At 52.4% G+C, this 14681-nt stretch overlaps 2 protein-coding genes across 2 annotated transcripts; both read left to right on the top strand.

Moving 5' to 3' along the window:
- Nucleotides 1–2059: 2059 nt before the first annotated feature.
- On the top strand, nucleotides 2060–3190 carry LOC306950508 (actin, cytoplasmic type 5; the record flags this gene model as incomplete). The annotated part of the gene is made up of 1 exon (XM_079540788.1): nucleotides 2060–3190. The coding sequence occupies one exon, from the start codon at nucleotides 2060–2062 to the stop codon at nucleotides 3188–3190; it is 1131 nt and encodes a 376-aa protein (XP_079396914.1).
- Nucleotides 3191–4729: 1539 nt separating this feature from the next.
- UBL7 (ubiquitin like 7) lies at nucleotides 4730–9124 on the top strand (the record flags this gene model as incomplete). Its single annotated transcript, XM_079540811.1, has 10 exons — nucleotides 4730–4913; nucleotides 5116–5235; nucleotides 5878–5960; nucleotides 6082–6166; nucleotides 6601–6658; nucleotides 7121–7254; nucleotides 7664–7713; nucleotides 8206–8373; nucleotides 8502–8624; nucleotides 8987–9124. The coding sequence occupies 10 exons, from the start codon at nucleotides 4730–4732 to the stop codon at nucleotides 9122–9124; spliced, it is 1143 nt and encodes a 380-aa protein (XP_079396937.1).
- Between the last annotated feature and the right edge of the window lie 5557 nt (nucleotides 9125–14681).

Here is a 14681-nt window from a genome sequence, read left to right as displayed (position 1 = left end):
ACAAAGGCAGGCAAACCACAAACAAGCCAGGGAGCCTCCTGGCCACCACCTCCCCCCGCACTGTTTACAACCAGCACCACATCAAGCCAACCCAAACCAAGCACACGAAAAAGCAACTGCTCTGCTAACATCCATTTTCAAAATGCGTGTATTTCTTCCTGAATGCAAATACCCCAGCAGATGCCTATTTAGAAGGGGAAGCTTTCAGCCTCCGTTCAGTAACTTCAAGGCTTCTCCCAGATGCTCTGAGTGATCTTCTCGTGCAAAGTGCTTCATTGTTGAAGTCCTTCTTCCCCGTGCTACCCAGCAACTTGTCATCAGCACGAAAAACCTCCCTGATGTGTCTTTTGTATCTCACTCACAACACGACAGCTTGCGAGTGCAACAACAGAGAGTGGATTAGCAGCTAGCAGCAACAACGCATTACCTGGCAGCTGAATGCAACCTCAGGTTTCTCAGGCACAATGCAGCACCTGGCCCAACCCCATGCTCGTTTCCAGCAAAGCAACCAGGCACGTGTTGCAAGAGGAACCATAAAGGGGGTGCAGCCCGGGTGCCTCACGGTAACGAGTGAGCCGATCCTGCGCGAGCAAACACAGCTCGGGTGCAGCACGCCCTGGTATGCGGCCGCCCTGCGAGTCCCCGAACTGTGACAGGTTGTAGCAAGATTTATGCAGAAATGAGGGCTCGGAACCCTGCACCAACCGCGGGAGCTGGAGTCTGGATGGGAAAACACGCCCTAAGCAAGCAGCTAAGTGACCGGGGGAAAGCGGGCAGCTTTAAGCCGAGAGGGAGACGCGGGTCTGGAAATAAATAATGGGGAGGAAGCCGGGGAGGGCTGTGGCGTGGCAGCACCGCGAGCTTTCACGCCCCATTTACGGCTATTTGCCGACTTCCCGGCCCTCTGCGGGCCGAGGTGGGGGTGTGTGACTCTCAGGCCCCGACACGCCGCCCTTTGTGGGGGCTCGGAACTCTTTAATCACAGCCCCTCATCAGAAGGACCTGCCCGCGGGCCGTCCCGACGGATCTCTCCCAACAAAGCTGGGGCGGCGACGACGACGAGTCCCGGACACCCTAAACCCCGGATCCGACCCTCCCAAACCGGGACCGAGCGGCCCCACAGCCGGCTGCGAGCCACCCGGAGCCCTCCAGAGCCCAACGGCCGCTGCCCCTCACCTCCGTACCCCCCTTACCGGCCTCAGAACGGCCGTAACCGTCCTCCTCCCGCCTCAGGACATTCCCAACCTCCCGGCGAGGCTCGGAACCGTTACCTGCGTTAGGCCCCGGGCGCGGTGACTGCCGGCCCGATTTGCGCGGCAGCCTCGGCTCTGCCCGCAGCGCAGCGCAGCTCAGCCGCTGCCCGCCCCGGGCCGCCCCGCCTCAGCCCGGCCGGAAACGGCGCGCAGGGGGGTGGTGCCCAGAAACGGAAGCGCTCGCCTCACTTCCGGGTACAGGCCCTGGAGCAGAAAGGAAGGGCGCAGCCGGAAGTAGAGAGAAAGAGGTGGGAGCGAAGGGAGAACGATAGCCAATGAGATGGCGAAGTAAGCAGCCGCTTCCGGTTCCGGGGATATAACAGAGGGAGCGCGGGGTGGGGCCAAGCATTTGCGGGTGAGGCAGCGTTCGGGTGGTGTTGTGGTGCAGGTGAGGGCTGAGGGGATGCTGGGCCTTTGCGTTGTCCTTTGTGTTTTTGCTGCTCTCTTCGCTTCTTTTCCCTTTGGCGCTGTGAGGGAGGATGCTCTGTGCTCGGGTCTGCCTTTGTTCCTTCGGGTGCGGGAGGGAGGGGCTGCGTGTATGGAGGGGCTGCCTCGCATCCCTGAGGGGAGGGGGGGAGGAGGAGGAGCCGGTGGGCCTGCAGCCCTTGGCGTCCATTTCCTGGAGGATATATGTATGTATAACTGCTAGGGCTGTGTGCTATTTCTTTTTTTCTCATCCTTCTGGGGGTTCTTTAATGTATCATCTCTTTGTGAATTTGCAGTGCGTGGGGATGGGTGTCTGGCCCCTCGGTGGCCCATTGCTCCGTGTGATCTTTTCTTTGTCCTCTCTCTCCCCAGGCTCAGTCATGGCAGATGAGGAAATTGCTGCCCTGGTGGTGGACAATGGCTCTGGTATGTGCAAGGCAGGCTTTGCAGGGGATGATGCCCCCCGGGCTGTGTTCCCTTCCATTGTGGGACGTCCCCGGCATCAAGGTGTCATGGTGGGTATGGGGCAGAAGGACAGCTATGTGGGAGATGAAGCCCAGAGCAAGAGGGGCATCCTCACCCTGAAGTACCCTATTGAGCATGGCATTGTTACCAACTGGGATGACATGGAGAAGATCTGGCATCACACCTTCTACAACGAGTTGCGTGTTGCTCCAGAGGAGCACCCTGTCCTGCTCACTGAGGCCCCGCTGAACCCTAAAGCCAACCGGGAGAAGATGACCCAGATCATGTTTGAGACCTTCAACACTCCAGCTATGTATGTGGCCATTCAGGCTGTGCTGTCTCTTTACGCCTCTGGTCGCACCACTGGCATTGTCATGGACTCTGGGGATGGTGTCACCCACACAGTGCCCATCTACGAGGGCTACGCTCTGCCCCATGCCATCCTGCGTCTGGACTTAGCTGGCCGTGACCTGACTGACTACCTCATGAAGATCCTGACAGAGCGAGGTTATAGCTTCACCACCACGGCTGAGAGGGAGATCGTCCGTGATATCAAGGAGAAGCTGTGCTACGTTGCTCTAGACTTTGAGCAGGAGATGGCAACAGCTGCCTCATCCTCCTCCCTGGAGAAAAGCTATGAGCTGCCAGATGGGCAGGTGATCACCATTGGGAATGAGCGCTTCCGATGCCCTGAAGCCATCTTCCAACCTTCTTTCCTGGGCATGGAGTCCTGCGGCATCCACGAGACCACCTTCAACTCCATCATGAAGTGTGATGTGGACATCAGGAAGGACCTGTATGCCAACACCGTGCTGTCTGGGGGTACCACCATGTACCCTGGCATTGCTGACAGGATGCAGAAGGAGATCACAGCTCTAGCACCCAGCACCATGAAGATCAAGATCATTGCCCCACCGGAGCGCAAATATTCTGTCTGGATCGGTGGTTCCATCCTGGCCTCCCTCTCTACCTTCCAGCAAATGTGGATCAGCAAGCAGGAGTATGATGAGTCTGGCCCCTCCATTGTCCATCGCAAGTGCTTCTAGAGGGGCTGCTGGCAGTCACCTGGGGTGTCCCCACAGTGGGGCAGGCATGGGAGGAGGTGTTGCAGGCTTGTCCTTGGGAGCTCTCCCTTCAGCTTGGACCAGTATTGTTTGACTGTTACTTATTTTACGTTCTAATTTGTGGGGGTACTGAGTAGTAGCATACAGTGTGCATTTTAATGGCCTTGCTCCAGTTTGGACCAGTTCATGACTAGCTTTTTAGTGGAGAGAAATGGCAGCCTGTTGGCTGTGGTTCTGGGGCAGAAAGTAGATGAGTTGTTCACATTTCCTATGTAATGCTAACAGGATGACACTAAAGTAGGTTTGTCACCTTTAGGTTTGTCACATCTGACTCGTTTGTAGGAGAACAAATAAACTTAGGCTTAAAAGTGTAAGAGTCTTTCTTGCTTTCTTTCAGGGGGGGGTATGCTTCAAGGATTGTGTGGTATGAGGGCTTAGAGTCAGTCCTGGATTCCAACTGTCTGCTTAGGAGTTTGCAACTTAACGAAACAAACTTCGGGTGACCCACTGCAAACTGTGCAGTGTCACTATGAACCAGCTGCATGCAGACCATTTTAAGCACTGTTAGGGAGAAAAACTTGACTGGTATGCAGCTCTTGCAGCCCTTCTGTACTTTCATGGTAACTTGACTTTATTTAGAACCTCTTCCTACTAGAAAAGTTAGTGTGCTGGCACAGGTTTGGTGATGAGAGGAGCCTCTCCTTTTTTGGGAGAGAGTGACAAGATGCGGCAGCAAGTATTCCCAGAGCTTGCTCAGCTTAGGGAAGGGGGTCCATCTTCCTGTAGCAAGTTTGTGCTGTCCTACTGATCTCTGCCTCGATAGGAAGAGCTGGGGGAAGGGCAGCAGCCTCTGGTTGCAGTGGTAAAAGCTCATGCGCTTGCAGCTGTTCATACGGGAATTGAAGGAGATGCGTCTCCGTGGGCTGTTGAGGTGCGGGGACGCTCGCTGGGAGCCCAGCGCTGCCGCGAGCCCTGCAGCCTCTAGCTCTTCGCTGGGCAGCCTTCCTTTCGCCGAGCAGCGCCTGCCCACCGCCGCACTCCTTCCCTCCCACCGCCCGTGAGTGAGCCCGCGCTACCGCGCTCCCTCCTTTAAACCCTTAGCCGGCCGCCCATTGGCTCGTTGTGCCACCTCATCGGCAAGCCGGCCAATCGGTGGCTTTCTCTTTTCCCACACAGAGCAGACTGCATTTCCCAATGCGCACCGCGCTTGGAGTCGCACTTCCGTTTCCGGCGCGACGCCGGAAGACCGGCGCAGAGGGGAGGCCTGACCGCGGAAGCCGGCCGCGTTGCGCTTCTGCTCCCGGTGAGACGTGGCGGCCGCCTCTGCGCGGCTTCAGGTGTGTGCGTGAGGGGCTGAGCGCTCGGCTGGGAGCCTGGAGAACGTCGTCGTACGCGGCTCGGGGCTCCCAGTGCGAGAGCGGGGCCTGCGGTTCTTAAGGCGGCCTGAAGGCTGTGTCACCGCGCGTTGTTTTCTTCCCTTTCCGGTCCTCCGTGGGCCTGAGGTCGGTTCTGTGACCGGAGATGGCCGTGTCCGAGTGGCACATCGCGGTGAAGCTGGCGGACCAGCCGCTGGCTCCCAAATCCATCTTACGCTTACCTGAGACGGAGCTCGGGGAGTGTCCCCTGGGCGGGTGCAGCATCTCCCACCTCAAGCAGCTGATCACCGGCAAGCTGCAGGAGTCTGTCCCGGACCCCGAGCTCATCGGTAGGTGCACAGGTCGTGGCCAGCTCCTGCCTTCCTATGGCTCTGCTGAGGGAGGGAGCAAACCGAAGCTTTGTGAATCTTTGCCCTGGGGTTTTCCTGTGCTGCCGACCCAGATGCAGGCAGGGTGATATCTCCAGTCCTCACTTCTGAAGGACCACAGACCCTTCCTGCGTGTGCCTGTATGTCTTTGTCTTTTCCATAGATCTGATCTACTGTGGCCGTAAGCTGAGGGATGACCAGACGCTTGAATTTTATGGCATCCAGTCAGGCTCCACTGTCCATGTCCTGCGCAAGTCCTGGCCTGAGCCTGATCAGAAACCAGGTGGGGAGGAGTTGGTGAAGGCTACCTTGGGTGTGAGGAGCTGCTGTTCTCTGTGACATGTTTCTAGGAGAATGGCATGGGGTTTGGAGGTGGAACTGATCTGTTTGTTTGCGCTCCACCACTCAAAGTGGTGAACAGGCATTACTTTTACCTTGCTGATGGCAGAAGTGTGGAATGAATCGTAGAATTGCTCAGGTTGGAAAAGGCATTAATGATCATCAAGTCCAACTGCAAGCTGAATATCCCTTCTTAAGTAGCTCTGACCAATCTTAGCGTTGCTAGAGAATCAGAAGCCAAGTGTCTCATTAGTACAGCTAGAGCTTGTGGGTGTCTGACTGTAGAGTAAAAATGGCCAGTTTAGAATTATTTCAGTGCATTTAATTTTATATGCATATGAAATATTTATTTTTCTATGCCTGGAAGGTGGGAATGTGGCCGCAGCCCTTGGTGGGCTTGTGAAGCTGTGGTAACAGCTCTGGAACAGGTGTGATCTGTATCCTTCCTTCCCAGACCAATTGAACTCAGGAGAATTAAAGAATCACTGCTGCTACTGCAGCTGGGAAGTCCAAGGAGGGTGTAAAATGGCTTGTGAAGCTGACAGAGGGAAAGCCGTGTTTTGAACTGTTGTTTTTCTTCCCTCAGAGCCAGTGGACAAGGTGGCAGCGGTACGGGAGTTCCGTGTCCTTCACACAGCCCTGCACAGCAGCCCTGCTTACAGAGATGCAGTGAGTGGGACTTTGTACATCACCTCCTTGGTGTCTTCTGTCTGACCCCCTTTTCTAAAGAAAGGCCCTTAGTGAAACCCTGCCGTGTGACGCTGCTGATCGATTCTGATTTCTCTGGCAGGTGTTCAAAATGCTGGGGAACAAGGAGTCGTTGGATCAGATCATAGTTGCTACTCCCGGCCTCAGCAGTGACCCAGTCGCCTTGGGTGAGTCCAGGTGTGACTCAGAAGGTCTGGAGAAAGCCGGATAAGGATGGCTTTAAAGTAAAACAAATATTTCAGGTTAAACACTGAACCCTTTCAGAAAGCGTTCCTGACGTGGGGTGCGATTGCAATCTCATGCAGCCATCTGGGGTGAGCTGGGTGGCAGGCTTGATCCTGCCTTAAAGTAGAGCTGTCTGCATTGAAGCACAGCCTGTGGGATCTGCTGGGAAAGCCCTGCGTCCCGGGGGTGTGGCTGTGATTTAGTCTGTCTAAGAAGGCACAAAAGGTTTCTGAGAACAATAATAGAGTATTTCTGGTGTCTTTTCATGACTCATTTCCTGAAAAACAACTAATTGGCTTTCTTTCCCATGGTTGGACTGGCTCCTGCGTGTCTTGTATCCCATCTCTTACTGGTCATGTTTCCTGGTCTCTCCCAGGCGTCCTGCAGGACAAGGATCTCTTCTCAGTGTTTGCAGACCCCAGCATGTTGGACACGTAAGTTTGTGTAAGCTGGTACAGTGACTAAGCAGCTCCTTTGTTGTAATCCTGTTTAGGTCACTTCCCTCTGGGTGGAAAAAAGCGTTCTGCTGCTTTCTGCCAGTACAGGTACACCAAGACAGAGATGTGAGGAGGGACTGTTCTCTGTTCTTAGCAGCAGATGCTTTGGTAAGCATCTGTTGACACAGTGGAAGCAGGCTCGTCCTCACCTCCAGATCTGGTAGCTCCCAGCAGGGAGTTGCTCTGTGAGAGCATGTGGGAGATGTGTACAGTGGGGGGGCCAACGTGGGATCGAGGAGGATCCTGGCTTGTCTGGCTCTGTGAGGAGGTGTTATTGGATAGCTAAAGGCTGTATGGAGATGGTGTTGGCTCAGCTAGTGAGGGTGGCTCTGCCATTCCTGCTGTAACCTCCTTGGTTTCTGTATGCACACGATTTGTTCTTCCACTCTGTCTCTCCAGGTTAATACCGGCTCACCCCGCGCTCGTGAATGCCATTGTCCTCGTCCTGCACTCGGTGGCAGGCAGCACCCCACTCCCAGCCCCAGAGACGTCCTCCCGTGCCATGTCCTCTGGCTCCTACCGTGACATGCCGGGTACGTGCAGCCTGTGGCCATCAGGTGTGGGAGGGAGCTGCAGAAATGGTGTGCTGCAGGATCCGTTACGGATCAATCGGTATTTTACTGATGCAGGGCTGAGGAACAAAAGAGGTCTGGGTACCTGAGCTTGGAACGTGCTTTGTGGTTTGACAGATCGTATTGAGAGAGGCTTGTCTGGTGCAGTTCAACTTCAGGGCCTCTCCTGGCTGTGTGTGTATCACCACTGTTGGTAGCAGATTGCTGTGGCCCCTGTTTTGCACGAGTGATGGGCCTGAACTGCCTTCCATTGACCTGCTGCAAGCGAACTTGTTAGTGCTGAGCTTGGCTGTGTGACCAAAGCCTCTGGGGGATTCTCATCTGGTGCCCAATTCCTGCCAGCATCTGTTGAGTCTTCTTTCTATTGCAGGTGGTTTTCTGTTTGAAGGTCTCTCTGACGATGAAGACGACTTTCACCAGGTAATTCACAGGCTGGATTGGCTGGAACAACTATTTTGGATTTGTGGTAATGGTTTTAACTTCATAGCTCTTGAAGTCTCTGTTTTCTGTATATAGTTTTCTGTATATTCTCATCAGCAGCGTGATCTGTGGCTCACTGGGAGTTCATTTAAGATGCTGTATTAATAATTGTGGTAGGCTTGAGTGCTCTGCATGTTAGGAGTTTGGAGTGCTGACGTAGGGTCACAACAGAAGAAAGAAGCACAACTCAGTAGCACTTGCCATCAGCGTAAACACCTTTTGTATTCAAGCTGCTGCAGAACCAGAGTTGTGCACAAGTGATGTTGTGTTATTTCAACAGAGGGCACTCCTCCAATTGCCAGATGGTTCTTCTTAAAAACTTGATGTTTGACTTTCAAGAACTGCAGGGAAGGGATCCCTAGCGATAAGCACACGAGCCAGGTGTTAATGGGACGTGGCCACTGACACCAGAGGTCTGTTTTGTCCACGCAGAGCACGAGATCAACACCATCCAGCAGCACTTCTGGTTCCCGCCCAGCTTCCCTTGGTTACTCTGGGGCTGCTGGACCACGACCCATCACCCAGAGCGAGCTGGCAACTGCACTGGCACTGGCCAGCACGCCAGAGAGCAGCTCTCACACACCAACCCCTGGTACCCAGGTACAGCACCAGCTGCGGGTGTCCTCCTGCCCTCTAAAGCCAGCATTTGACTGAGTGCAAGCCCTATGTGGACCCAGGTTCCTGCAGCCAGTGCTCTTCTGAGCTCTATGCAACTTGTCTCTCACTAGGGTCACTCCTCTGGGACCTCCCCTATGTCATCCAGTGTCCAGTCAGGAACACCCATCACCAACGACCTCTTCAGCCAGGCCTTGCAGCACGCCCTGCAGGCCTCAGGGCAGCCCAGTCTGCAGGTCAGTGTCTCAGCCTTTTCTTTTGAGCTCTTTATCAACTCAGCACTGTGGGGTAGAGGTGGCTCTTCCAGCTGTCACCTGTGGCAGGATTTTAAGTTGGAAGAAGGGTCACTGGTGAAGAGCTTTATTTAGGTGGCAGGATAGACGTTTGCAGAAGGACTGGGTGGAAGTGGGAGAGATGGGTTTAGGGTATTACCAGCAAGACTTAGAACTTTCAAGACCTTTCTGCACGTTTGGAATTGTGCTTGTGAGCTAGAGGGATGGGATGAACCAGCATGGTGGAGTGGGCTTTGGAGAAGGCTGTTTTTTTACTGCTTGGACTCTCGCACCTACCCTTAGCTTCTTTTGTTTTCTGTCTGTAGAGCCAGTGGCAGCCACAGCTTCAGCAACTGCGAGACATGGGCATACACGATGATGAGCTGAGTCTCCGGGCTCTGCAGGCTACTGGAGGGGACATTCAAGCTGCCTTGGAGCTCATCTTTGCTGGTGGGGCTCTCTAGCTCTGGGCAGGAGGGCCTGGACCACTGTATGGCACTGACATTCCTCGGTCTGGGACTCCAGCCCAAAGCTCTGTGGGGAATGGAGCAGCTGAGGTGGCTGCTCCTATCCATGCAGGTGGGTTGGGCACGCCTGTTTGAGAGCATGGAGCAAGCTGAGGACAGTTCCTCCAGCTCCTGTGATCTCTTTCCAGCCTTCTCCCCATTCTGACCATCATTATTGAGACCTCAGAGCTTTGTTCAGCACGGAGAAAAATGCAGCTCTTGTGTGCTGGGAAGATGCAGCACGGTTCTGCATTCTTAGATCTGGTGACGTTCTGTACTGTTGCCTGCTGTTCGTTCCTGCCCACCTGGCATGCCTCAGGCTATCTCCTTTTCCTCTTGTGGTCCCTCCCTGTGTTTGACTGTATTAAATGGACTGTATTCACTTGCCTGTTGTTTGGGTAGTGATCCGTGCTGCCTTAAATTCTAAATCTGCAAGGCAGTGCACGCTCTGGGTCGTGGAACCTGGACAACGTGGTCTGCCTGTTGTAGGACTGTTATTTCAGCAGAGGGCACTCCTCTTCCAGAACAAGATGCTGGCTATGTCCATGAGCTGCCAGAAGACCACAGCTGATCTGCCCAGTCTTCCTCCTTTAGTTAGGCCTAGAAAGAACTCATTGTGCTATAGGTGCTTGCTGAGAAGGTGGCCCAAAGAGCATCACGTCTCCTTTTCAGCAACAATGTTTCTGTATTCATTTGTCTTGGGCAAAGCTGGTGCAGTGCTGCAAGAACAAAGGTGCAGGAGTTCATGGCCACCACAAGGTGACAGCAGAAATATGGCAGGGTCGAGGCAGGTGCTGAGGATTGCAGGGTACTGCCAGTGACTCTATGGGAGAGGCACGTTGTTTCTGACACAGTGGGGCAGGTTTGTTGGGTGGCAGCGAATATTTCTCCAAAGTGTCTTCTAATTCTGGGTGCCATGTTTGAAGTTCTCAGGAGCTGCCTACAAAGGCAATCAAACGCACGCTGTAATTAGATGGGAGCTCTGAGACAAATTGGAGACAGAGGGAGACCTGGCGTCACTCTGAATGTACCATCAAGTCTGACAGAGCGTGAAAATGGGAGCTGGTTTGCCTGAAATGCCACCATGTGACACTAGGGAAGCTCAGAGCAGAAAATGGTCCCTTACCTTCAGGCTACCTGTGTTCCCCTCTAACTCCTTTCAAAACACAACTGTTGTCTGCTGATACGATCTCAGCTATCCCACAGCAAATGCTGGATTGTTCTGGCCAGGATGGCTTATTGACTGCTAGAGTTTAATCCTGTCTGGAGGATTACAGCTCCCAGGAGAAGGGAGACTGTTTTTATTTTTCAATATGCAGGGGATAAGATTTGATGAGTATCAGACATCTCGTGGCTCTGTTAACTTGATACACCCTTCCTGGTTACTGCCTTCGTTTTGGAAACCCATTCCAGATGATGACTGTCATTTTACACATACAGAAACTGGTTATTTCATTCCCAACCCTCCTGCCTTCATTCCTTGCTTTGCTAGGAATGGGTAGCATATGCAGAACACCCTCCCTCCCTTTTCTGCTGCAGAGACAAGCCCTGCTGTCAGCCCTCAATCCTCCCAAGGCTGAGGATTAGCTGTATCACAGATGTCGTGGTGATGCTGGAGCTGGGAGCCAGCTCCCCCAGACCTGCATAGAGTTTGCTTTGGGACTGCTTGCCTGTGCCCTGTCAAGTCTCAGCTCAGACTGGGAACAGCTTGGGGCTATCGGTGTCCCCAGATGGTCTTTCTTTTGTCTTCCCTTGCTCTAAAGATTTGATCACTTTGACTCATGTGTTGTCTTTAATATTTCTTTTCCCCGTTACGTGGGCTATTTCTACTTCTCCCCATGTTCTCAGAGAGCTGGTTGCTTTCCGTGGAGAGAATTTCTTTTCCTTTCACAAATTAAGTTACTTGGCTTAGAGTAGCACCACATCAGACACGTTCTTTGAAGCAGCTATAGCAGAGAAAGAACTTGGCACTGATGTTGTTCTCGACACGATTGATGCGTGCGCTTCGCTTCCCTCATCTCGCCTGTCTTTGCCTAGAATAGACGTGTTCAGCAAGCAGGCAAATTTAGAGCTGTGGGGAAGGGGGGAGAGGCTCTGCCTGGTCCCTGCAGCGCTGCTGATGGAGGAGGAGGAAGGGAAACTTTGATGCAGGAGGCTCTTGGAGGAGACCAGCTGCACAGCAGCCAGGTGAGCGCTGCCTTCCCGGCTGCTGTAATTGCCGAGCACCTCCTGCCTCCTTGCTCTGAGATGAAAGCCGTGGGGTGTGCAGGGAAAGCTCAGCCTCTTGTCTGAACCTGTCCTGGCTCTTAATAGCCACTGGCGGGGCCTGCATTCAAAGACAGGTATCAAAAAAGCTGGAATAAGTGTGCAGAATGCTGGCATTCATCTCTTAGAAAGCAGTCTAGTTCAGACACTGAATTGCCAGTGGTTGGAGCACAACAAATTCTGTTTTTTTGGGGAGCAAATTGCAACGTGCTATCTCTGGAGTCCTGCCTTAATGTCACTGCTCTGACACCTTCCCTGCTGTACCACCTCTCATCACCACATCTGTGCTTGGGTTAGAGGTGCATCCAGTTTGCTGGGGCTCAGCACGTCTGCATCCTGCTTGTGTACCTAACCTTTGTCGCATGCTGTTCATCAGCCAAGCGTCTGTGGCCTGAGCATCATCCTGACTGTGCTGCAGGAGCAGATGGAAGGTGTTTGCTGAAAACATTTGGCTGACCCATTAGCAAGGGTGGAGGTCAGGCCGTGATTCCTGACGTAGGTTCTTTTCTTAGGGACTTTTTGCTTCTGACTTCAAAGAAATGCCTGCTTCGGTTCCCTCTTTGCTTCTAATGGAACTGACAAGGGGAAGCAGTAACAGTGGGAGTTTTCAGCAATAATAGTAACAGCTGTTGGTACTCCCATGTTTTGGTAATCTTGTTATTTGTTCCGGTGCTTGACCATCAATGCAGGAGTGTCACACACACATGCAGGGGTTGGGATCTAAGCTCTTTACCATATGTGCCCTTCTTTGGCCCTGCTTTGGCCACCTTGATGGCTTTTCCACCACCTGCCTTGTTTCTGTTTGCCTAACACAATCCTGAGCTGACTGTCCCTGTGGGGATCCAAGTGCTGTTGTGGGAGGATAATTTTCCAGCAGGAAGGTGAAATGGAGACAAAACAGAATCTCCCAGACTTCTGCTATCCCCCATACCGTGTGATGCCCAACTTCACCTCGTCTGCTTTCACAATGATGCTGGAGTCTTCCCACGTGTGAAGTGAACACAGCAAAATCCCTTCCAGGAGCAGAAATGTACATTTAAGGTATTCAGTGTTTCTGTGTGGACATGGTGTTGGGGTGGTTTGTTGGATCAGATATTAAACCTGCAAAGTTTGGAGCTCTTCAGCTTTTCTGGCTTTAATACAACCAGCTCTGAATTCCACTCGCCCTCCCACGTGGCTCTCCCATATCTCAGAAAACATCTTGTTTCTCCCAGTCCAAACAGGCTCTGAGTGTCCACTGCTTGCAGGGCTATGCTGCTAAAGGAGCTCTGCTTGTCGTGCACACGTGTGCTGAGCTGGGGGAACACTGTCCTCCCTGCACCTAGATCCAGTGTGGGATGTGTGCTTTGCCCCCACAGCTCCAGTGACACACCAGCTGTGACTGCTGCTTAGGGCAGGTTTCTCCAATGCTGCTGTGCCCAGGATGCTGCACCTCCTGCACAACTTTCAAGGGAGGGAATGACCTTGAACACCCAAGCAATAAGCTGTCATGCATAAACAGGAGCAGGAAATTTATCTGTCATATCCCTGACTTTATTTGTATAGGGCTTCGTAGTTTCCTGCTTGTTTTCAGCTTTGTTCTCAGGGAACACTGAGGAGCCAGGAAATACAGAATAGGCTATAGCTTTTCTTCTTGAGTTCGCTTTGTGTTGGCTGGGTGAGCTCAACACAGAGGGGCAGGCAGGACGTGGTGGCTGCCACAAGCTTTGGGATTTCCTTGGCAATAACAAAATCTCCTTCTTTCTCAGGCAGAATTTCCAGCAAGGAGGGGAAGTTTTAGTGATGCTGGGCCTCCTGGTCAGGAATCAGGTAAGAGTCAGGGCAGGTGACAGGGCACAGCTGACCCATGTGCCTGTGAAGAGGTGGGAGTCAAACCCTTTCTTAGCACGTTTCCTAATGTTTTCTTCCAGTTTATGACTACTAGTAGTTATAGTCCTGCTTTAGAAGAATGCTTGGTTTGAATAAAACTACAGTAGACAGAATGGAAATTTCAAAGGGGAGAAGATAAACATTCCCTGATACGTCCTTTGATGCCAAGACAATTGACTGAGGTATTGGTTTTGAGCTTGAAGCTTCTTGGCTCAAGTCCTTTTGAACTGAGCCTGGAAACTTATAAAGGAAAATCAAAAAACCTCCAACCAAACATCATCAAAATCCCTTAACAGGAATAATAGTAAGGTAAAATTGCTATTAGGATGAGCCAAGGCTTTCTGAGGAGTGTTTCTGAGCATGGTCTTTCTAGCTGGCTTCTGGATGTTCCAGGCTGCCAGCGCATGGAATGGTTCTCCTGAAGTCATTTTGAGACCTCTCTTTCCCTCCTACTTAAATGAATGCCTTGCTGATTTAAAAGCATGATCCACCAAGTTGCACAGGGTGCATTAGCTCAGGTATTGAGTTTAAGGGAAAAGCTGGAGAGACATGGGATTCCACTCCAGGGCTGATAAAAGCATCAAATGGGCTTTGCAGGGTCGGTGCCAGAATCCCAAGTCCTCCCGCAGTGGCCCCTAACAGTAGAGCAGAGTGAGTGGATAAAGATGCACGCCAGTAGATTTTTCTAGTTGATCTGAGGGTCAGGGAGGTTCAGAGCCAAAAGTGGGGTGTAAGTCGTTAACAGATCTCACCAGGCTTATTTTATTCTAGTTTGTAAACTGTGGTCACTGGAGTGGCAACAGGTGAGAGCTGGGCAGCCAGGAAGAAAATGGGTATTTAATCTCCAAAGCAGAAACTGTTGCTAGTGACAGCAGAGCTCTGTAATCTCTCAGCAGTGCTCAGCATGTCACCTTGGCATCCCACAGAGCAGCCTCCAAACTGTTTACCTCTGTGCTAATTGGGTTATTTGCACACAGCCCAGTTTCAGGGAAGGGAGGAGTGCTGGCCATCCTGCTCTGGTGTATTCCTTGCTGAGGTGCAGCTCCCTGTGATGAAACGTTTCAGAATTGCTTCCCAAAGAATATGCGGTTATGCCTAACTCAGTCACCCTGTGGATCCTGTCAGCTGCTGTCTGGCTGGGCAATTCACGTCCGTTTATTCTTCTTCCACCTCATTTTCTTGCTCTTCCCTTCCTTCCTCCCCCGATGTCTGTGACTTGGTGCTGCTTACAACTTCCTGCAGTTGCTTTTCCCAAATGAGCTGGGTGGAAACGTGGTAGGGATGCAATAACCAGGATGCAGGTGATAAAATAAGTCTATGAGGTGGGGCAGATGGGAAGCAGGAAGACAAGAGGCACTTTTCCCTTTGACAGATTTTGACG

This window comes from Tetrao urogallus (assembly GCF_951394365.1).
Source record: "Tetrao urogallus genome assembly, chromosome: 11".
NCBI classification, from domain to species: domain Eukaryota; kingdom Metazoa; phylum Chordata; class Aves; order Galliformes; family Phasianidae; genus Tetrao; species Tetrao urogallus.
The sequence above is the reverse complement of the archived record's forward strand: the minus strand, read 5'-3'. Positions and strand labels throughout refer to the sequence as shown.